The sequence below is a fragment of the Linderina pennispora genome (assembly GCF_002104995.1).
Source record: "Linderina pennispora strain ATCC 12442 chromosome Unknown DL89scaffold_3, whole genome shotgun sequence".
NCBI lineage: Eukaryota > Fungi > Kickxellomycota > Kickxellomycetes > Kickxellales > Kickxellaceae > Linderina > Linderina pennispora.
The window spans coordinates 977,702-998,056 of record NW_024468251.1 but is presented as its reverse complement, the minus strand read 5'-3'; the positions used below and the strand labels follow the sequence as shown (position 1 = coordinate 998,056).

Genomic DNA, 20,355 nt, shown 5'->3' with positions numbered 1-20,355 from the left:
AAACAATATTGCCAGATACCGTTTTTGCTGAGTGAAAATAAAAGGCAACAGAGCGCTCACCCTGGTCGCGACTCGATACTCTTGGTACATGCCCACAGCTTTCTTGGTGGGTGTCTGCCCTATCACTCTCTTTGTGATTGACATGCGGACAAACAGGTTGCTTCTCTGCATGGTGCATCTGGTGTCCCTCTCCACTTGCTCTTGACCCACTTTTACAGATAGTAGTGAATAAAAAATTAGGTACCATGTGCATAATCGGATATGCATATCTAGGGACAACCATTGCCGCTAAAGAAGAAACCAAAGAAAGAGCCGCTTGTGAAAAACAGAACTAGACCTGCTCTCTCTTGTCGCCACCTGGGGGTTGCAATCCTCCCATCCTGCATCTCACCATGGGATGTGTTCCTTCCCCCAGCCATTTCCCTCACTCTAGATGTTCTTGGCATCATGAGATCTATTGTCCGTACCACCAGACTTGAGAGCTGAAAGCCAGACCCAGCTTCCGGGCATCTATGGGTATTGACAACTCCTTTGAGTAGCATGTGTCTACCGCCATGCTGTGCAATACTTTACAATTCACCAGGACATGGCGAAAGGTGCTGAAAGTTGGTGTTTTCACCCTGTACTGTCAATATGAAGTGCTGTCAACTAGTTGGCACCAACAACGTCCATTCAAAAAGTATTTGATAGTCTTGTAACAAAAACTGACATGTCGGAATAGCCGAATGCCGAGTGACACAAAGCAAACCTGCATACATCCACCGCCTTTCCCATGCCCCAGCGAGAATGGCTGGGCGAGAACACTACTCTCTTGCGTTATTGTGCGGCAGTTGTTGGTTGAGAGTGTGCATGGAAATCCATTTGTCTTACTCTCACTGACCGGCTTTGTCGTATTTTGGAGAACAGCAGGTGTTTTTGGATGCAGTGGAAGCCCCTCCTCACACCCTCCATGAGGTTCGTCAGGTGGTGGCAAAATAGCAAATGCGAATCCGATATCAACTGCTGTATGAGCGATTGGTGGAGGTTGTGATCTACAAATTGGTTTGGAACAGCGGCTTTGTCTAAGCGAGAAGGCGTGGGTAGTAACTTCAGAAGTAAAAAAACAGGGCAAGCTTCCACATCCCAGCACATACCTACCTCCTTTCAACACAAAAGAGAGTCCCGGTGTCCTGTAGCAACAGTGATCTAAGGAGACATATAGGCACTTTTCCTGAGAGGTTTTACATCAGCAGGTGGAAGGGCTGGTAGAGATGCGTGGGGACACCATACGAGTAAGGAGACCTTCCTCTCTTTTTGGAGCATGCGAACATGCCATTTTCTTGATAATCTTACTGACAGGCAAGAGACTATGAGGTAAGGCAAGTGCCAATCGTCTTTATATGAAAACACACAGTCTTTGCGTTATATAGGCAATGTTAGACTCATTTTGGAGTAGTGCGCTGTGCCTTTTGGATAGAGTATGCAACTCTCAACTTTAGTTTCTATTGAAGCGGTATATGATGCTATCAAAACCAATCTCTGTGTAGATAAGCCATCAGCGATCTCTGCCCACAGGAGGCACCATGCCTGTCATCTGCTCCCTCCCCTCATGACATCCAGCGCTGCAATTGCTGTGACACAGATGTGCATCCAAATTGAGTTGGAGAAGAGACAAGAAAGCCGCTGCTGTTTTTTGCGCACCTGCCTTGGTGCTGATTTTCCTTGCCATGCAGGTGGCAGAGCAAGAAATAGAAGGGATATGCAGACCTACTCATGCGCTGTGGATGGGAGGGTTGGGCACTGGCCAGGCTAGGTGAAACACTGCTACCCTTCGAAATCGTGACGGTATTTAAAAGCAGGGCAAGAGGGCCTTGCAAATTCCCTTACCACCCTCTGTCAACCACTAAAGTTAATTCATTTTCAAGCACAAAACACTGGATAACTCTTCCACCCTATCCTTCCCAAATACTGTTCACAATGTACTTCCACGGTATACCCCATGGCAAAGCTACTGAGCTAGTAGCTCCCATGATACACACAGCCTTTAATAAAGCATGCCACAAAACGTCCACTGTGGCGGACTTCGACCAGATAATCGCCTTCCACGACGAGTACTTAGAGTATTCCCTGTTTGTCCGGTCGCTCATGGGCAGAGTCCCTCTTATCCTGGAAGCAACTATCGAGAGTTCGTATGATGACAGCAATAGCGATATAAAACACTGCCGTCGTTGGGTCAGCAACTGTGAGTTTTTTGCACAAGCACAATCTGCTTTCTCTTGTTTCAGAGGTCCGCATAGTTCAGTTCAACAAGTGCCACCAAGAACTCAACCTTGGTCCAGGCAATTGAGAGTCTCGGTATCCCCCTTGGCGCCATAGCCAATACCAGTCTCCTAATGTTCCTTGGTTCTGGTTTGTTCACCGCTGGCAAGAGGCAAGATTTGGAAATGGCGAAGGCCGAGGCTATGGATACAGTAGATACGATTCTCAGCCTCTGCCCGAATGTTACCGGTCTCTGGCATCATGGTCATCGCACTTGGAGCTCGTCGGCTGGGTTTGTTAGGGATATTCCTGGAGTGGGAGGCGAGATTATGCTGGAGCTTCATAGGAGACTGCACTCCCAGCTCACCATGATGCAGGTGATGCGTCCATTTCCAAAAGACATTGCTGCGCCATTTTCAGAGAATTTGCAAGTCCTTGTATTGGACAGCAAGCTGATTCCTGAGCTCGTTCATTTGCCCAAGGATTCCTGTCAGCAACCTGCGCGAACTCGAGATACAGCACAATAGCCGCTATGTTGACTGGACTCTGTTTCGGGCTGGGGCCGACGGGGCACTGAATCTCAAGCGGCTTGACAAGCTTGCCTTGGAGTTCGACAAGCCAGTCAAAGGTATGGCCTACTGCTCTCCATGCTTCGTTGATGTGACATTTCCAGCTGTGACACAAGTGAAGGTTAAAGGGCTCGAGCACTCCATCGTGGCCATGGAGAACTATCTACACACAGCTCAGTGCCGCCCTCTGACGCTTGTCACAGAGCCATATGGGCTTGAGAGAATGGGTCTCCCCATCCTACGGTGCGCTACACTGCTGGCTGTAAACATCAAGGATAGGCATACACATGCTGGACAGGCCTGCATGACTAGGGGTATATATAGACTCTTCAGGCATGGCCAGCAATACTTGTCAGGGGCACGGGTCACTGGCATGTATCACCCAATGCCGCCCTCGATCAAGTGGCCGTGGCTGCACTGGCTTCACTTGACTCCGGTTGTAGCCTGTGCAAATAGCATGCTGAACGTCATCGGCATGCTCAAGCATCTGCATGTTCTCGTCATTGACGCCTATTCCCTTGAGCGCAAGCACCTGATGGTAGTGGGAAGCAGCAGTTTCCTCAACAGCCAGAGCAAGGCGGTTTCGGATATGGACGATGCTGTCAAGGGTCTTGGAAGATGTGTCAGCGACCAAATTGTTCGCCTGGACATTCGGTCGTGCAAGCCGCTATGCGTTTCCACCGTCGTAAAAGTAGTCTCGCGTCTGCCTAACCTGACTAGCCTCGGAGTTAGCCCTGGGTATGTCGATGCTGTGGCCCAGGCGATTGGTGGACGTGCATCTGGTAGCTCTGAGGCGGGCTTTCGTGTGATTCATGTGCGCGAGTACTCTTCACACATAGGGGTCTTCGACGGGTAGCTTTGCTCTATTTCTTTCCTTGTATCCTTCTCCAGATTCGTTGATAGAACGCCAACAGCTCGAGCACCCGATATGCTCCTAGTAACGTCAGTAAATACGGAATGTAAATAAGATGTGCAAACATTGTCAAAATGATTAATCGCCTACGTTATCAGATATATGGCATCGACTAATGTGAGGCATTATGTGTGTACGCAACAAGCAGTGAAAATGTTGAAATGCTAGGATTACTCTCTGTCAAGAGATGAGGCAGGTTGCTCGGGCATCGGGGGTGGTAGAATGAGTGGCGCCCTTGCATGTATAGTGTTTCTATTATTGCCATTCGTGGAAATTGTCAGACACGCATTATGGAAGGTGTCACGCTTAGGCCATCAAGCAGAAGCAACAATGTCGACTTCCTGGTTCAAGGCAGGAGGAATGGTATGCAAAGGAGTATATAAAGCCACTTGGGTGGCAAGTGTGGTTGAAATGGACATTTTGGAACGACGCCCATTTCAACCTTTCCATTTGTATCTTTGATTTAGTCTTTCTTCGTCGACAGCGTTTTCACAATTATGCTCATCATCAATGTTCACTGCCCACAGTTTAGCTTCCACAGGACTCTGTTTGAAATAGAAGATACGAGTCTCCCATCTAGGCGAAGACGAATGGTAGTGCGAGTTAATAGTCCATTTTCCTATCCAGAATACTTTTAATTGCTTAGGAGGTTTCTCCCTATTTCGAGATTACAAAACACGACATCTTTGCAATATATTCGTCACTGATCATCTCTCCGATACCTGCTTCTTTACCGCTATATCATTTGCTAGTTTCACTTGCAGTATTCGGCTTACCTGTCGGCCTCAGGTATCATTTGGTACTGAATCAACTATCAGCCGCTGGTTTTTGTAGTAAAACCAACTGTGGTTCCATCTCGCAATTACGCTGTATAAATCGTCTATTTAAATCCCATTCCAATACAAGGCAGGCAGTGTCTCTTGTGAGGCTTCACCCATTGTCATATGGTATTGGTTTGTAATTTAGGAACGTCAGATCGCGGTGGAAATATCCTCCACCTCAAAATAGCAGCAGGGTCCTAACTAGCACATTTGGCCACCAAGTGGTGGGCAGCCTACTAGTCAACACCATACAAATCCTCATTGCATTAGTGCAATCCACGTGATACCCATACCTTACCGAAATTCTGATATGCAGGCTCTGTGGGGAAAATTGCCTGGCAAAATCTCAACCTCTCAGATCCGCACTTCCACTACCTTCTCAACACAACCTATCTTCCAACCATGAGGACTGATCACACACAACATGCTCAAGTGCAACGTCCGGAACTGCACCGACCCGGACAAGCAGTACCCTCTGCGGTTCGAGAACGCCGAGCTGGAGCAGGTCGAGGCGGAGCGCAACGACGAATTCCTGGTGCGCATGATCCCGCGGTTCGACTGGAACGCGCTGGTCAAGACCGCCACCTCGCTGGGCCTGGATCTGCCCGCAACGGTGCCGGCGAACCCGGCGGATGACGAGGAGTTTTTGCAAAAGTTCCACACGGTGGTTATGGAGACACACGTCAAGGAGGGCAGCATGGTGTGCGATGGGTGCGGCCACGACTTCAAGATCGTCAAGGGCGTTCCCAACATGCTGCTCGCCGAACATGAGATCTAGAGAGAAAATTTTTTTTCGGTTTCAAAAAATTTATATTCTAGTCCATCAGGGCCATTAGCATTTTTGTGTACTTTGCAACGTCGAACACGGCAGATGTCAGACGCTGCTTGAAGGCGGTGTCGCCAAGGAGCTCGGTGACGACGGGGTTGTCGAGCTGGTTGTCGTCGGCAAGCTCCTGTGCCTCAACAATGTCGTTGAGCTGGTCGTTGAGCTGCAGGTGGCCGCTCTCCAGGCCCTCGAGCACCTGGCGCGCCTTGGCGGAATCGTACGCAGTGGATTGCATGTGCGCAGCGAGCTCCGGGCTCTGGTCGATCTCGCCAAACGCCGGGGCACACGCATCGATGATGGTGCGGGCCGACGTGATGACCGACTGCAAGGTAGCGAAGAGCGTTTTTGGGTCGGGGTTGGTCGCGCGCACAATCCGCAGCATTGTCTGGATGCCTTCGACAATTGTGTCTGTTTTGTCCTCCAGGTTTATCCTGAGCATGTCCATCTTCTGCGTGATCGAGATGTCCTGGCCGGGGAGGCGCGGCGGCGCACGGTCGTCGCTGCGGCACACCTTGAGCATTTTGACGAGGCTGACCACGGAGGTGGTTAGATGGCTGGCAGCCGTTTCCAGCAGCGAGATCGGCGACACGCCCATGCTGTCGAGGTGGTTGCTGATAGCGATCTCAAGACTCGACAGGTTCTGCTCAAACGACTCCATGGTCTGCGGCAGCAGGCTGTGCCGGATGTTCGGCGCCAGCGGCCAGCGGGCGGGATCTTTGTCGTGTGCAGCCTCGTAGGCGCACACGTCGGCCCTTAGTTCGCCGCACGCGCGCTTTGACGGAGCTGGCCGCCAGCGTCAGATCGCCGTCGACGTTGTCAGACCGTGTTGCAAGCAGCATTTTGTCGACAGCCTCCTGGAAGCCGAGCACCGAGGACTTGCGGATCGCACCCTCGCTCATCATGAGCTTAGGAGGCGGCTCCAGGTCGGTCTCATGGTGGTCGCGAGCAAACACCGATGTGGTCTTGTACTTGCGGATCTTGGCCCGGGCGTCGTCGAGATCGCGCTTCAGTTCGCGCTCGCGGTCCACCAGCTGTGCCTTCTCGCGACGCAGGGCTTCGTTTTCGGAGCGCAGCGCCGGGACCTCGGCCTTGGCGGACATGAGCTGGTCGCGCAGGATTTTGATGTCGTTTTCAAGCCGCTCATTCTTTTGTGTCAGCACGTGGTTCAGCTTCTCCAGATTGTTGACCTCGTCGACTTTGCTGTCGGGCGAGTCGTTCATGCGGTAATCGAGCATCTGGCTCTCCGAGCTGCCCGATCCGCTTGCGCATGGCCGCCAGCCGCATCTCGTATTCGTTGCGCAGCTTGTCTGCGTCACTCATGGATGTGCTGCTGGTCGTGGAGGCATTGGTTTGTGCGCGAGCGGTGCGGTTGTCTGGCGTCGAGATCCGGCCCGAGCCGCCTGGCTGGCTGATCTGGATTGCGTGGTTGAGGTCGCTGGCAACGCGGTCCACGGAGTCCATCATTGTGCTGCTGCCGGGGCTCAGTGACCGCGACTCGTGGCTGCCGCCATACGCGCTATATCCGCCGGTGCTCTGGTGCTGGCTGCTGGCGTGCTGCTGATGGCCGTAGCTGCTTGTCGTTGTTGTACCCGCTTGATGGCGGCGATCGGTTGTACTGGCTATTGTACCCTTGCTGCTGGTGCATGATCTGGGATCCGCCTGGACCGCCATGCCCGTTATTCCGCATAGGCGGTTTGCCATGATCGCCAGGACCTTGCGGCAGCTACAAAATCCCACGGGAAGCTCTCAGTCAGTGAGGAAAAAACAACGCATGCGTTTGTGCCGATCCTCTATACGTTCATTTGGATGCGCGACGATGAGAGCGACTTGCAAGCGCGTTGGGGACAGGAGTCAATCTGAGCTCGGCAGTCGGCCTGTGAGCGCAGCTGGTGGATACGGAGCACCAAAGAGCACAAGGGCCCCTTGCAAGCGGATCCCGTAGCCAAGCCTTGCTCGACACATGGCACACAGGAACTGAGCCTGTTTTGGGCATCGAATCCTTACCTTGCTGACAACCTGGTTAGGGAACCGGCGCCTCAGCTCCGCATTCACGTCCTGGACAAGGTCTACAAACTTTGGCCGCGACAGCGTGGCCAACTTCTGCCGCGCCTGGTTCCGCTTTGGGTGGTAGTGGTCGCGGACCGGTAGGAACGGGACTACTGGGGGTGGTACGTGTTAGCGCCAAGAAGTAGCCGCAGGCCATTGGATACCAGCACAGCCAGCCTCCTCTTACCTTCATGGGCCTCGTTCATACGCCGGTTGAGTTCGTCGTACACATCTGTAGCCAGCTCCTGGAATTGCAGCTGCGATAGCCGTGCTAGCTTCCCGGGCTCGACGTGCGACATGTTGATTACTCCATGCCGAATTTCCTGTTCAATGAAAATGCCCATCAGGCGGCTGAACTGGCCTGCTGTCGACTCCATGGTGTCGCTAGTGTACTCGGAAAGGAAAAGCAAGGGAAAATATTAAAGTGGAAGCGAAAGAGAAGCTGGTGGTTTCTACAAACAAAACCGCCCCTTACAGCAGGCAAAAACAGGTGCAAAGCGCCCTGGGCGTTCTTTCTGGGGTGGAAACCGGGCTTGGGCTTGGCCATGGCGGCCAGTGCTCAGCTGACGGCAGTCCGCAGAACCAGCGATTGTGAGCTCCCGCTTTATTGCATGCGCATTTAGACTGTCGGCAGCAACAGAAGAAGAAGAAAAAACTGTTTTGTGCAAGTCTCTCCAGGCCCCTAGATATGGCCAAAAAGGGCGGTGCCGCGCGTATCAACTGCAACACTTTCTCCGCAGCTCACAGGCCGAGGTCTTTCTCAACCATGCGCGAGCAGATCGGGTGGTAAAAGTTGCGCAGACGCAGGAACGTCTTCTCGGCCAGCTCGCGGCCCTCAGGGCATGTGTGCAGCAGGCGGAACAGCGGCCGCGTGTACTTCATCCGGCCCTGTGTCGACAGCATATCGACAACGGCGCCTGCCACATGCATGTAGTTGGACTTGAGCGCCAGCGCCAGCCAGCTGAACCGCACCTCGCAGTTGCGGTAGTTGGTCAGCTGGTACACGTCGTCCAGCGCCGCCAGCGTCTCGTGCTTGATCGGCGAGTTCTCCGACAGCCGCGTCAGGAAAATCACCTTCTGCATCGTCGAGAAGTCCTGGATGTCGCTGGTAGAAAACTGCGCATAATCGCCGCTCTCGGACGCCTTGAGCCAGCGGTCAGCAAGATCCAGACACACCTTCTGCGGCTTCTGGTCGTAGTTGTTGCTGACGGGCGGCATCCCCGGCGCATACAGCCACTGGTCCCAGGCCACCTTGTTGAGCAGCTCGACCTTGGATGCGTCGTGCTTGCTAAAGTAGCTGAACAAAAAGTCCTTCCAGTCCTGAGTCGTGATCGACTTTCCGGCAAACTCGGTGATGTATGCCCGCATGTACGGCTCAAACACAGCAGGCCCGCCCAGGTACTGCTCGAGGTAGTACAGCAGGTGCGCGCCCTTGTCATACGGCACTGTCGAGTATGCGTCATCGGGATCGACGCCATCCAGCTTAGGTACGAGCGATGTCAGTGCGCTGTCGTGGCCGTAAAAATCGACAGCCTCGGCAAGATCGCTCTCGCCAATGACGCAGCTCAGCTGCCGAGCATCCTCCCCATTAAGCAGCGCGACAATCTTGCGCTCAAAGAACGTCGTCCAGCCCTCGTTGAGCCAGAAGTGCTCCCAGTTCTTGGTCGTTACCAGGTTGCCTGCCCAGCTGTGCGCAATCTCGTGAGCAATGACATCCGTCAGCGAGCGGTCGCCGGCAAGCAGCGTCGGCGTCACAAAGGTCAGGCACGGGTTCTCCATACCGCCGAACGGGAACGAGGGAGGCAGCACCAGCAGGTCGTAGCGGCCCCACGAGTACGGCACCACCAGCTGCTCAGCATGCGACAGAATGGTGTCCATCTCAGCAAACTCCCATGCGCAGTCCTGGATGTTCTCGGGCTCGGACCAGACAGCGCAGCGGTCGCTGATGTCCGACTTGGCCAGGTTTCCTACAACGAGCGCAATAAGATACGACGGAATCGTTGTGTTCTGCTCGAAGCTGTACACCGTGAACTCGCCGTCGTCGCGCGAGCTGGTCGAGATCGCGCTCATCAGAGCAGTCAGCGGCTTGGGTACGCGGATGTCCGCAGAATACGACAGCTTGACTGAGGGGCTGTCCTGGCACGGCAGCAAGCTGCGCGCGTGGATCTCCTCGCACTGCGTGAACAGATAAGGGTGCATCTTGCCCAGCGTTTGCTCGGGCGTCAAGAACTGAATGGCGCCGCCACTGGGCGTCGTTTCATATTCGATTTTGACCTTGAACTTGCTGCCGACCGACACGGGCTCTGGCAACTTCACCCGCAGCGCTGTCCCGTACACCTTGTGCACGGTGCTCACGTCAGTCTCAAGCGCTGTGGCCGGTGCACCGTCAGAGCTGAGCAGCGAGGCGCCATTGATGACCAAGTGCGCTGTGTCCAAAACGACCTCCTGCGTATCTGCCAGGGTCTCGATTTCCAGCGTCGCTGTTCCCGCCAGGCTCTTCTTGACAAAATCCACTGTGACGTCCATGTGGATATGGTTGGTGGTTACCTCGCCCAAATTGGACTGCGAATTGGGATCGACCTCGAACATTTCAAATGAATAGGCGCTAGTGCTGATAAGAAATAATGGTTTGCTATGTAAGCGGGGGAAAACGGTAAAAGTAGCAGCGTGCGGAGGAGAAAAACGAGTGCAGCACGCATCTGCAGAACCGCTCTAGGCCGTTAAGCTCCGGTTTTTTCTCACGACATTTTTTTTCGGTAGGCCGAAAATGCCCGTTAGCCGCGGCTCAGACGATCAGTGCGGCCCCCTGAACCATTTGCGTGATATGGCACCACAGACCATTTCCAGAGGACTGAGTCAGATACCTGTCCAACCATCTCCAAAGACGCATCTGGAAACGGCAGTGGGTGCTCTTACCAAATAAATCGAGGCATTGCGTGGCCGCAGATGTTATTGCTGGCACATCAGATTGCAAAGCAACCCCAAGCTGGCTTTTGAGGACTTCATACCTAGCCGGCTGCCATTAAACCCCCCTTCCCGACCTTCTGCCATTCAGTTCCGTGACAGGCGTAGAGGGTATAAAGTTAATGTGGCCATGAACCCAATGGTGCGATATTTGCTATCAGCATATTGCTCGTGAATAAATCCATGCCTGATTGCGCTTTCACCAAGCATCAATAGGTACAATATGTTGCCATGTCTTTTAGACTAAAGGAAATATTGAGTGTGGTGGGAGACAGGGTAAGATGCGGGGTAGCATGGCACCACATTAAAGTATTGCCACCTATAAACATGACAATTGCACACACAAGACAATGGCCTCTACCATCGTCGTTTTTTCGTGACTGCTCTGTATCAATCGCTTACTTTTGTTAGCCACTCACACCCAATTGACAGAGCTGAGTTATTCAGCTTGTGAGGCGCCTCTCACCACATAGTCCTTACGATTCTTCTGGCTCAATAATTAGCGACGCTCAGGCTACTCACTACTTTGTATCGTGATGCAGGCGGTAGGACCCTCACTCTTTTGCTTGTTGAGTGAGTCCGTGTGACGAGCGTAGATTCCCAATAGAAGCTGACACTTTCACCTTGCGCCTAGTTTCCTGAATCCTCTCATTTCTTTGGTTTAGTTTCAGCTCCTCGCTTCAGCAATGTCTTTTCGGCCCACTTCTTTTAAGCACCACTGCTTTTTCCTCCGTATACCGGCTCTTGCTAGAAAAGGCGCTATCATGTTTCTAACACCACTAAATAACCTCCACATCTTGCTTACCAACCAGTTCACTTGCAAATAGATAATCGGTTGTGTGTCTAGATCCGGCTTCCACATATCTCTACTCGCCTCTACACTGCCTACCATTTATCGATGTCCTGGAACATGTCAGGCAATATTTCTGGTGGTTCCAGATGCCCAACAAGGGAATCTGTGCCTCGCAGCACACTCACAAGCTCTAACCGATACGCTTGTGAGGTGTGTGGTGGAGCATTTCATGCAAGGAGTAAATGTACTTTGCACCGTCACACACTCTGCAGTAAGCTACGAGTCATCATTCTAACAGTATTGTTCTGGCGGTAGAGAAGCCTGGTCCGGACAGAGCTATCTGTCTACGTGGCAAGGAATATGCCATTTCTACTATTCTCTGCACACATGGATATACGTGCATGATGCTATGGGATGAAGCTCTCCGAAGGATTTCAACCACGAGCCAACGCCCGATACTGCCCAAACCTGAGCTACGCCAAGAAAAATGATGCCAGATACACTATTAGCAATGCCAGTGATATACCACTGAACCCGCCAGCTACCAGTTCTAGTCCAATGCCAACTACATCGGCCAACATGTGCCGAAAGTATCATTTAACGTGTCATGGTTGTACTGGTTGTACCTCGTAATCAATGGACTTTGGAGACAAGCAATCCACTCGAGGTGGTTGGACTGTTTGTTCATCAGCCAGCTGCTTTACTCATTTGTCGTATGTGCAAACAGACTGTCATTGGCTTCAATATTCCTGTGCATTTTGAGTGGCGTGCAGCCAGCACAGATCCATCTAGAGGTCATGCACCAGACGACATTGCTAAGCGGGTAACAGTTCAATACCTACTCACCCATCCGGTCAGAGTTTACACCTACAGCGATGCCAAACAATGGACCGAATCGTGCAGAGGACAGCCTGTTCCGAAGCTTCCTGTCGTACCTGCTATTACAGCACGCAAATGCACCGCTTGTGGATTTCTGGCACACAACCAACACCCAACGAAGGGCCATTTTGGATATGAACATAGAGAGCATCACCGAATTCTAATAAGGTTGCTGTTCCTGCGCAGCATGTTCTCATTCTGCGGAAACTACAAAAGCTTATAGAGGGTTCGGATGACTAACACTCAGCCAGCTCTGCAGGCTCAGATGAGGGGCAACACAGCAGGTTGCTGCATGAGCTAAGGGGATTACTTGTGATACTCAGGAGCTGGCTGCTGGTGGCCATGTGGAACTCCAGTAGGATTTCTGGTAGTCTCCTGGAGGACTATGCCCTGTGTCGGTTGCAGAGTGCGCTTGGAGGTTGGACATTGTTCTTTTTCCAGTAAACTACCAGCAGGTCAGGATAAGCAACTGACAGCACCTTTACCTAGGGCGCTACAAATACCAACGTGGCTCCCAGGCTCATTGTCCAGGCAACTTTAGGAAACACGCTTCCTATGCCAATGGCCAGTAAAGAATCTGTTTCCTTCCCAGTCTCGATGTCCAGCTATACGCCATAGCAAGGTGCTTGAAAGGCTAACGTGCAAAACAGCTGTTAGAGGCTGTCTACCCAAGTGCTCTGTACGTGAGATATAGCGTTCAGAAAGTGTTTTGGTCGACAAAGAGCAGCAGAGGAGCTCGGAGCGCAGATTCATGTGTACCATCAAATATGCTCAAACCCCACGCTAAACACCACCGAGAAGCCATGGTGGTCAGATACTGCGTGAGGTGGTGGTGCCACCATGGCAACCCACAAGAGTAGGCTTCGTCAGGGCCATCTTGCACCAGTACGTGCTGCCGCTGCTTTAGAGAGCGTATATGGCACTTGGTCGTCTTTAGATTCACCGGTCACAAAGCAGTTCTGCCACAGGAGAGTGCGACAGCGTTTGGTGAGCAGACATTGGTGGGGTGCATGAGTCTACTCCGCTAGACAATTCCATTCATAGTCTCACATGTGCAAACCACAAGCCGCCTACCATGGCCAGCATCACATTTATGTAGTCGGCATTCATTAGCAAGAGCCCAGCAAGTATCGCATGGGTATATTCATTTCACTCAGCCTTCTTGTTCAAAAGATTCTCAACCGCCACGGCTGCCTCCTGCTGGAACTTGTCACCGGCAAATTCCCCATCCTCATAGAACCAGGTCGCGGAACGGGCGCCTAACCTCGAGCGGCTTTGAATTAAACACAGGCGGATCCTGGCGGCTGCGAATCAGCATGTGTGTCAGCACCAGCCTGCATTTTGGCTCGGCTGTACTCGCAGCTTGCAAGTACGCGGACAGGGTTTGGCAGCCTCCGTGACACATGTGCCGTCACTGCTGCGCGAAGCGTCAAAGGGTTCACTTTCCGATTGAAAATCCTCGTGGCCGGCTCGACTGACTCGGAAGCGCTTCCCTGAGCCGGGACTGGGTTTAATAGCTCTCCCCATGTCCGGCAGCTTCGTCCAGATTGCTCCACAATGGTTTAGGCAGTGCTCGAAATCGGCATGAAAATTTTTCACAGTGACAGAGTAGACGCGGGGCAGTCTCATACCCCCCGGCTTACGAAACCCGGCCCCGGCATTATCCCCTCCTGTCTTCTCTGGACAAATTTCGCACTTTTGTTTTCTCGTCGACAAATCTAACCACTCCAAAAACCCCCCCAAAATGAGCTCCGACACCAAGGCTGACACCACCATTGCCAACAACGACGTTGTCACAAAGTACAAGGCCGCTGCCGATGTCACCAACGCTGCCATTCGCAAGGTTCTTGCCGCGTGTAATGAGGGCGCCAAGATCCTCGACCTGTGCAAGCTCGGTGACGCTGCCGTCGAGGCTGGTCTGAGCACTCAGTACACCAAGGCCAAGAAGCTGAGCAAGGGCCTTGCGTACCCGACCAGCGTGTCGGTCAACAACGTCGTGTGCCATTTCGCGCCGCTGGAGAGCGACCCGGGAGCCGACAAGACCCTGCAGGCTGGCGATGTTGTCAAGGTGCAGATTGGTGCTCACATTGACGGCTACGCCGCGGTTGCCGGTAACACCGTCGTCGTCGGCTCGTCGGAGGCCAACCCGGTGACGGGCAAGGCTGCCGATGCCATTGCTGCGGCTCACTACGCGGCCGAGACCATCCAGCGCATGCTGAAGCCCGGCAACAAGAACATGGTTGTCACGGATCATGTGCAGAAGGTTGTCGAGTCGTTTGGCTGCAAGCCGATCGAGGGTATGCTGTGCCACGAGCAGAAGAAGGACGTCCTGGACGGCGAGAAGCAGATCATCCTGAACCCTAACCCCGAGCAGCGCAAGCAGTTCCAGGCGTGCGAGTTCAACGAGCACGAGGTGTACCTGGTTGATGTGTTTGTCACCAGCGGCGACGGCCGCACCAAGCAGTCGGAGCTGCGCACCACCATCTACAAGAAGACCGGCACCAACTACAAGCTCAAGATGCAGTCGGCCCGCTCTGCGATCTCGGAGATCACGAGCAAGTTTCGGCTCGTTCCCGTTCTCCCTGCGTGCCTGCGAGGACGTGCGCAAGATCCGCATGGGTCTGATCGAGTGCTGCAAGATGAACGTTGTCCAGGCGTACGACGTGTTTGAGGACAGGCCCTCGGAGGTCGTGGCCCAGGTCACGTTCACCGCCCTGGTCACCCCGAACGGCGTTACCCGCATCACGCAGGGCCTGGCGTTCGACGAGAAGGTCATCAAGACCGACAAGAAGATCGAGGACAAGGACGCCCTGGCTCTGCTGGCCACCAGCACCAAGATCAACAAGAAGAAGGCCAAGAAGACCAAGGCCAAGACCGAGTCTGCGTAATCATATTTCTTTTTGTTTTTATAGCTAAGACAAGAACTGGTTGCTTAGGCGTCAATGAACTTCTTGAAGTTCTGGAGCCAGTTCAGGTACTCGTTCTGCTCCTTGTACTCGATGTAGTCCTGCATGAACAGAGTCAGGGCAGTGTCGATGCCGCGCTCGGTGAAGAACTCGTCAATGTTGTCCTTCAGGTCGTCGCTGAGCTGCCCATAGACCGGGCCAAAGTACGCCTGGCGGCGCGCCCAGTCGGCCTCGACGGTGTCGGCCACAGCGGCCTCCTCGTTGCGCAGGAACATCATGTGGTTGACGCCGATCTCGCCCTCCTCGGTCTCCAGCTCCATGTGCAGCACGGGCGCGCCGGGCTTCGAGAACGTGGCGGTAAAGTTGATCGGGAAGTCCTCGGGCGTGTCGGCCGACTTCTTCTCGGCCTCCTTGACAGCCTCGCCATCCTCGTTCTCGCGGTACACCTCGATGTCGGCGATCGGGTCGTCGGCGTTCAGGATCTCGCTGGTGTCGAACGACACAGTGACGGTCTCGCTACCAAACTGCTTCGTCATCATCACCTGGTTGCTGCCCACGGTGGTCTTGAGCTTGAATCCGGTCTTGTTCGAGAACGCCTGGATGAACTCGGGCACGCCCTCCTCGGCCGCCTGCTTGGTCTCGTAGTCGATCTCCTCGGCCAGCGTGTGCGACAGGTCGCTGTCGACTGAGCCGTTGCCACGGGCAATGCGCGTTGTGCTGAGAGAGCGGATCGCGGGTGTGGTGCGCAGCGCCGAGAGGGTTGTGGCGGCGCAGATGCGCGAGGCAGGGAGCGCCGTGCGGGCGGCGAGGATGCGCGAGGCCGGGGCAAAAAGACGGGTAACGCTCTTCATTTTTTGAATGTTAAAACTGACAATTGGCAGGAGGAAGCAAAGTGTTGACAGCAGAGAAGAAGAGGTTTGGTGATAAGGGCTGGTCTGGGGCTCAGGTGCGCTTTGCTCCAGTTTTTCGCTTGACTGCCAAGCCGCACCCAAGCGCCGCAGTGTTATGCTCAGCAAGAGGCAATTTCACTTATTTTTTGTTCTTAATTTTGAATGTCCGCCTAAGGCGCTAGATTAGATCAGTGCGCTGGCCTAGGTGAACTTGACCTGGATGCCATCGGCGCTCGACGTAGCGGTGCTGGCAGCGAACATCTCGCCCTTGATATTGACAGGCATTCGGGATCGCAACCGACGCGCCGATCTCGCAGTCCTTGAGCTGCGCCTTGTCGCCAATCTTGGCTAGCTTGCACACGACGCACGACTCGAGCTTGACGCCGTCGCCAATGGTGACATGGTCCATGATCACGCAGTTTGTGATCTTGACGTCCTTGCCAATAACGCAGTGGGCGCCGACCATCGACAGCTTGACGGAGCAGCGTTCGCCCAGCTTTGAGTAGGCACCGACCAGCGAGTCGGTGCCAACCTGGATCCGCTGCGCCTGGTCGACAGACTCGTCGATGCGCGCATCGGTTGACACACGGGTGACGACGCGGTTCAGGTCGCAGTACATGGGGATGCGGTTGGCACGGACCAGCAATGCCGTTGCGGCGCAGGTATGCGAAAACCTTGAGCGGATCGTCATTGTCGACCTCGTCCAGATCGGTGCCGTCGGGCAGGCCAAACTGGGCCGACGTGTCGTTCTCGTCAATGTGCCTGGCGTAGCGCGGGCGCATAAACTTGATAATCTGTTCGCGTTCAAGCAGCTGTGGCTGGCTCTGGGCACGCACCAGCATGGGCAGAAGGTCGTCCTGCAGCGAGGACATCTCAGGGTGGGCGGCCAGGTAGTCGAGCACCCAGCGCTGGAACACATAGACGTGCGAATCCTGCATCTTGTTGGACATGGCCAGCGACGGGAACTTGCGCACCAGCGACATGCGCAGCTCCACCTCATCGTCGTCCTTGTCCAGCGGCCGGAGCATCACCAGACGTGACGTTGGCTGGTCGATGCCGATCAGCGGCAGCTGCACAGCAGCCTTCGACGTGCCGCCGCCGCCCTTGGGCCGCATGGTCTCAAAGAACATTGAGGCGACCGAGGGACGCCGCAGGCGGTACATGTCCAGGAAATGCGCAGCCGGCACATCAATGATGAGATCGCATGGGACCACAATCACGTCGGTCTTGATCTGCGGCGCCACCTGGCGCAGGGCGTCGGCGGTTCCGGCAGCGTCGCTCAGCACGCGGACCGTGATCTTGGCCATGCCCTCGTAAACACCACGGATGTAGTCGGAGATATCGGGCTCGCTCTCGCGGACCGTGACAATCTCAATGTCCAGCACACCGCCCTGCTCAAGCCATTGCAGCACATACCAGATCATGGGCTTGTTGGCAATCGGCAGCAGCGCCTTGGGCGTGTTCTCGCGTTCTGTCAGCGGATACAGGTCATTGCCGGGTCCGGCCAGAATGATTGCCTTGAACTCGGGCGTCGCGACATCGAACCCCTGTGCTGTGTTGCCAAACATGCGGGTGTTTTCTTCTGTTTTTGTGAGAAAAGAAAATGAACGTTCCAAAAATAGGTCACTTTCTTTGGGTATGTACAGTGCCAAGAAAGATATCGGGTACCGCGTGGTGCCGACTAGTATGGAGGATATTGGTCGAGCGAAGGGTAATGAGCGAAGGCGGGAAAGAACAGTGACTCTACTGCAGACAGATGGCTAAAGTAGAGCTGGGACGTTGCAACCTGGCTGCCGACTGGCCCTTACTATGGCACAGAGAGCAATGTGTCGATCGCTTTTACCCCACTGATTTTCTGTGCGGATGCCCGCATTGGTAGCTGCTGAGAAAGTTCAGCATTCAGGCTCCTTGCTTTACTCTTCCATTTCAGCTTCTTTTTTTTTTCTCTTTCAATTGCTAGCTCTCCTTTGCATCAATCGAGGCTCCATTCTCTTTCCCTCCTCCTCCTCTTGTTCAGCACCGCATATCATCTTATTCAGCACACCTCTCACGCAAAAGGCGCTTCGGTCCCAGCACAGTTCCGTATTAGTTCTTGGGATACCAGAAACGCACTTTCAGCATAATTTTTGTTGCCTTAGCGTGCAGACCAACACAGACGGCTTTTTTTGGTGTTTGCTAGCTGCGAGACCAGACTGGTCCTTTGGCCTGTGTTGCACTCTTTCCGCTTCTCACAATTTCATAAACTCAAATTCGCCGTTGCAAACCCAGGGGTTTTTCCTGGCAGAGACACGCACGCCGGGCTTCGCTATTTCGATAACAGTATACTGTCTGGAGAGGAGAGGCAGTAAGCGCTGGCCAGCAGACGTATATTTCTCCTTTACTCTCTACTCTCTTCCTACTTCCGCCCCCAAGCGCTGCAGCCCTTTATCTGCGAGCAAAGCTAACGGAACATGGTCTCTCTGCTGCAGAGCGATATCGATTTCACGACGACCGCCGACCCTGATATTATTACATTGAGACCTCTCGAAAGCGACCTTGCAAAGCTGGGTTTGGAGCAGCAGCAGCCCATTTCACCGCCATCGTCCCTGGAGAAGTCTAGCAGGAGGCCACCAGGCGCTGACGACAGCTCATTTCTCATTTCCGGCCCTCTGCTGCCCATCCGGCAAGCCAGGCGCGGAGTGCCCAACAGCAACCGCAACTACAGGATTATTGGGACACACACATTCATGGCATCAGCAGAGCTACAGTCGCAGCAGGCTGACATTGTCACGAGCATGCTGGATAGCAGGTTGCGCGGATTGTACGCAAAGCGAGATGGCCGACCCCGAGATGCAGCAGCAGCAGCAGCAGGAGCAGTACCATCCGCATGTCGACGAGCCGGTGCCGAGTCTGGTGGATTCGGGCAGCAGCAGCAAGTCGTCGTCGGCAATGACATCGATGTCTGTGCAGAGCGAGAAGCCAGCGGCAGTACCGCCATGTCCACCGCGGTAGCCGCGAGCGCCTGTATGACAAGCACAACCCACGCGAGGTGCCTGAGCTGCCGATGCAGCACATTAGTCTGCCGGCAAAGTATAGCAACCCGCAGCTAACCATCGGGAAGTCGGACAGGCAAGCAAGGTGGCAGCGTCGTATGCACCCTACAGCCAGGCCCACGGTCTTGAGCTCGACGGGCGCAGCGGCTACAGTCAAGGTCAGCTCACTTTTGCCTTCCGCCCGCCCATCCCAACCTGCCAATGGCGAGCCAGCAGTTCCTTGTGCAACAGATACCCAACGGTCGGTCGTCAAGGGAGTACCGGAGCTCAATGTCGGCGGAATCGCTCACCCAGATCCGGCTAGCGAGCCCGGAGATGCGGGCGCGGCAGCTCCAGCATCAGCAGCAGTCGCACCAGCAGTCCATATCGCCAGGTAAGAAGCCTACCAATGCTGTTCCGTTTGCTGTGCCCACTCTCGAAGCGTTGTTTATGTGCGCCACGCGCCTCATGCTGGGCACAGCCCGGTGCTCTGACGTGCGTGCGCACAAATATGCAGCGCGGAGAACACCTACCGCCACTGTGTTTGGAAAACAAATGCCAGCTTGCCTCTTGCCACTTCTGAACCTGGGCGCGCAGTATCCTTGGCTGCCGATGCTGCCGATGCTGCTGCGCCCTCCCTCTCCTAAATTGCCGGCTGCTCGCATGACCCAGCCCACCACGAGCACGCCGGCGATGGTTGCTGCCAAGCCTGTTTTGCTGGCTGCCGTGAAAGAGTCGTGCGGAAAAGGCGCGCCGTCCCTCCTTTTTGTGCTGTCTCCGATTTCCCCACTTCAGGCAGCTGACCGCAACTCGCATTATTAGTCGAGTCTCAGATAAGGAGGTGGGCATTATTTTCCCGAGCTGGTTTCAGGGGTGTTTGCTCTTGCCTGCTCTTGGGCGATTTTTCTTTTCTGAGCCAGCTCTGCCCCCTTCTTTATTCTCTCGCCTTCCTTGGCCACGCTCTGCATTTATTTTTAGTGGCCTCATTCGTGCACACCGGCCTTCTCTCCTCTCTTTATATCTTGGCACGCTGCATCCATTTGCTATTGGCATTCTCATACTACAAAGCGCTGCTGCCAAATCGAGCTGCAGCACAAAGGCCCTTTCACTCCTTGTTTTCAAACAATTGTGCCATTTCCCGCCATACTTTGGACATCCGACAGCGACCATCTTCAGTATCCTGTATCCAGAAACACTAAATTGCGTGCATAACCGCTTTTCCGCTTTTCTACATAGACCTTCCATCGCTTGCCGACAGGTTGACGAGCCACGACAACATCCAGACAGGCGCTGCTCAGGGCGATGCACCAATGTACTATGCCGACTCGGAGACCGAGGGCTGCCACGGTGCGGCCCTGACAACCTCCAGCGACCTTACAGCAGCGAGCAACACAAACATCAACACCAACAACAATAGCACAGGCGCGTTTGTAATAGCAGAGTCCAATCTCAAGGCACGCAGTATCAGCGAGGTCAGTCCGTGCGTCGTGGAACGAGCC

At 54.1% G+C, this 20,355-nt stretch overlaps 11 protein-coding genes across 11 annotated transcripts; 5 read left to right on the top strand and 6 right to left on the bottom strand.

The window, feature by feature from the left end:
• Positions 1-1,452: 1,452 nt before the first annotated feature.
• On the top strand, positions 1,453-1,860 carry DL89DRAFT_265810 (uncharacterized protein; the record flags this gene model as incomplete). Its single annotated transcript, XM_040886830.1, has 1 exon — positions 1,453-1,860. A coding segment is annotated over one exon (192 nt), but the record flags the coding sequence as incomplete, so codon positions are not given.
• A 12-nt stretch (positions 1,861-1,872) lies between these two features.
• Positions 1,873-3,835, top strand: DL89DRAFT_265809 (uncharacterized protein). Its single transcript, XM_040886829.1, has 4 exons — positions 1,873-2,211; positions 2,240-2,275; positions 2,319-2,705; positions 2,758-3,835. The coding sequence occupies exons 1-4, from the start codon at positions 1,957-1,959 to the stop codon at positions 3,661-3,663; spliced, it is 1,584 nt and encodes a 527-aa protein (XP_040745610.1). The 5' UTR covers positions 1,873-1,956; the 3' UTR covers positions 3,664-3,835.
• Positions 3,836-4,950: 1,115 nt separating this feature from the next.
• DL89DRAFT_221249 (Trm112p-domain-containing protein) lies at positions 4,951-5,319 on the top strand (the record flags this gene model as incomplete). The annotated part of the gene is made up of 1 exon (XM_040884507.1): positions 4,951-5,319. A coding segment is annotated over one exon (369 nt), but the record flags the coding sequence as incomplete, so codon positions are not given.
• Positions 5,320-6,266: 947 nt separating this feature from the next.
• On the bottom strand, positions 6,267-7,464 carry DL89DRAFT_109748 (uncharacterized protein). Its single transcript, XM_040883091.1, has 2 exons — positions 7,372-7,464; positions 6,267-7,157 (listed from the first exon to the last, which is right to left on the bottom strand). Exon 2 carries the CDS (start codon positions 7,066-7,068, stop codon positions 6,508-6,510), a length of 561 nt encoding a protein of 186 aa, XP_040745608.1. The 5' UTR covers positions 7,069-7,157; positions 7,372-7,464; the 3' UTR covers positions 6,267-6,507.
• DL89DRAFT_255852 (uncharacterized protein) lies at positions 7,219-7,790 on the bottom strand (the record flags this gene model as incomplete). Its single annotated transcript, XM_040885390.1, has 3 exons — positions 7,219-7,347; positions 7,372-7,523; positions 7,601-7,790. 3 exons carry the CDS (start codon positions 7,788-7,790, stop codon positions 7,219-7,221), a joined length of 471 nt encoding a protein of 156 aa, XP_040745607.1.
• Positions 7,791-8,057: 267 nt separating this feature from the next.
• Positions 8,058-10,151, bottom strand: DL89DRAFT_109740 (leukotriene A4 hydrolase). The gene has a single exon (XM_040883090.1). The coding sequence runs from the start codon at positions 10,000-10,002 to the stop codon at positions 8,155-8,157; it is 1,848 nt and encodes a 615-aa protein (XP_040745606.1). The 5' UTR covers positions 10,003-10,151; the 3' UTR covers positions 8,058-8,154.
• A 3,642-nt stretch (positions 10,152-13,793) lies between these two features.
• On the top strand, positions 13,794-14,937 carry DL89DRAFT_274284 (proliferation-associated protein 1; the record flags this gene model as incomplete). The annotated part of the gene is made up of 2 exons (XM_040889171.1): positions 13,794-14,572; positions 14,598-14,937. The coding sequence occupies 2 exons, from the start codon at positions 13,794-13,796 to the stop codon at positions 14,935-14,937; spliced, it is 1,119 nt and encodes a 372-aa protein (XP_040745605.1).
• Positions 14,919-15,862, bottom strand: DL89DRAFT_265804 (mitochondrial glyco protein). Its single transcript, XM_040886828.1, has one exon. It carries the CDS (start codon positions 15,804-15,806, stop codon positions 14,982-14,984), a length of 825 nt encoding a protein of 274 aa, XP_040745604.1. The 5' UTR covers positions 15,807-15,862; the 3' UTR covers positions 14,919-14,981.
• Positions 15,863-16,046: 184 nt separating this feature from the next.
• Positions 16,047-17,413, bottom strand: DL89DRAFT_321272 (nucleotide-diphospho-sugar transferase; the record flags this gene model as incomplete). The annotated part of the gene is made up of 3 exons (XM_040891271.1): positions 16,047-16,112; positions 16,144-16,543; positions 16,578-17,413. 3 exons carry the CDS (start codon positions 17,411-17,413, stop codon positions 16,047-16,049), a joined length of 1,302 nt encoding a protein of 433 aa, XP_040745603.1.
• Positions 17,414-18,131: 718 nt separating this feature from the next.
• Positions 18,132-19,074, top strand: DL89DRAFT_109638 (uncharacterized protein). Its single transcript, XM_040883088.1, has one exon. The coding sequence runs from the start codon at positions 18,296-18,298 to the stop codon at positions 18,932-18,934; it is 639 nt and encodes a 212-aa protein (XP_040745602.1). The 5' UTR covers positions 18,132-18,295; the 3' UTR covers positions 18,935-19,074.
• On the bottom strand, positions 19,056-20,017 carry DL89DRAFT_109690 (uncharacterized protein). Its single transcript, XM_040883089.1, has one exon. The coding sequence runs from the start codon at positions 19,703-19,705 to the stop codon at positions 19,178-19,180; it is 528 nt and encodes a 175-aa protein (XP_040745601.1). The 5' UTR covers positions 19,706-20,017; the 3' UTR covers positions 19,056-19,177.
• Positions 20,018-20,355: the final 338 nt, after the last annotated feature.

Bases quoted from the DNA above. Each gene is read 5' to 3' on its own strand.
- DL89DRAFT_265809 (XM_040886829.1), top strand. From the start codon at position 1,957: ATGTACTTCCACGGTATACCCCATGGCAAAGCTACTGAGCTAGTAGCT. The intron at 2,276-2,318 runs GTTCAGTTCAAC...ACCTTGGTCCAG, and splicing joins TTGTTTCAGAGGTCCGCATA to GCAATTGAGAGTCTCGGTAT. The intron at 2,706-2,757 runs GTTCATTTGCCC...CTCGAGATACAG, and splicing joins GCAAGCTGATTCCTGAGCTC to CACAATAGCCGCTATGTTGA.
- DL89DRAFT_109748 (XM_040883091.1), bottom strand. From the start codon at position 7,068: ATGGCAAACCGCCTATGCGGAATAACGGGCATGGCGGTCCAGGCGGAT.
- DL89DRAFT_109740 (XM_040883090.1), bottom strand. From the start codon at position 10,002: ATGTTCGAGGTCGATCCCAATTCGCAGTCCAATTTGGGCGAGGTAACC.
- DL89DRAFT_265804 (XM_040886828.1), bottom strand. From the start codon at position 15,806: ATGAAGAGCGTTACCCGTCTTTTTGCCCCGGCCTCGCGCATCCTCGCC.
- DL89DRAFT_109638 (XM_040883088.1), top strand. From the start codon at position 18,296: ATGGTCTCTCTGCTGCAGAGCGATATCGATTTCACGACGACCGCCGAC.
- DL89DRAFT_109690 (XM_040883089.1), bottom strand. From the start codon at position 19,705: ATGCCCACCTCCTTATCTGAGACTCGACTAATAATGCGAGTTGCGGTC.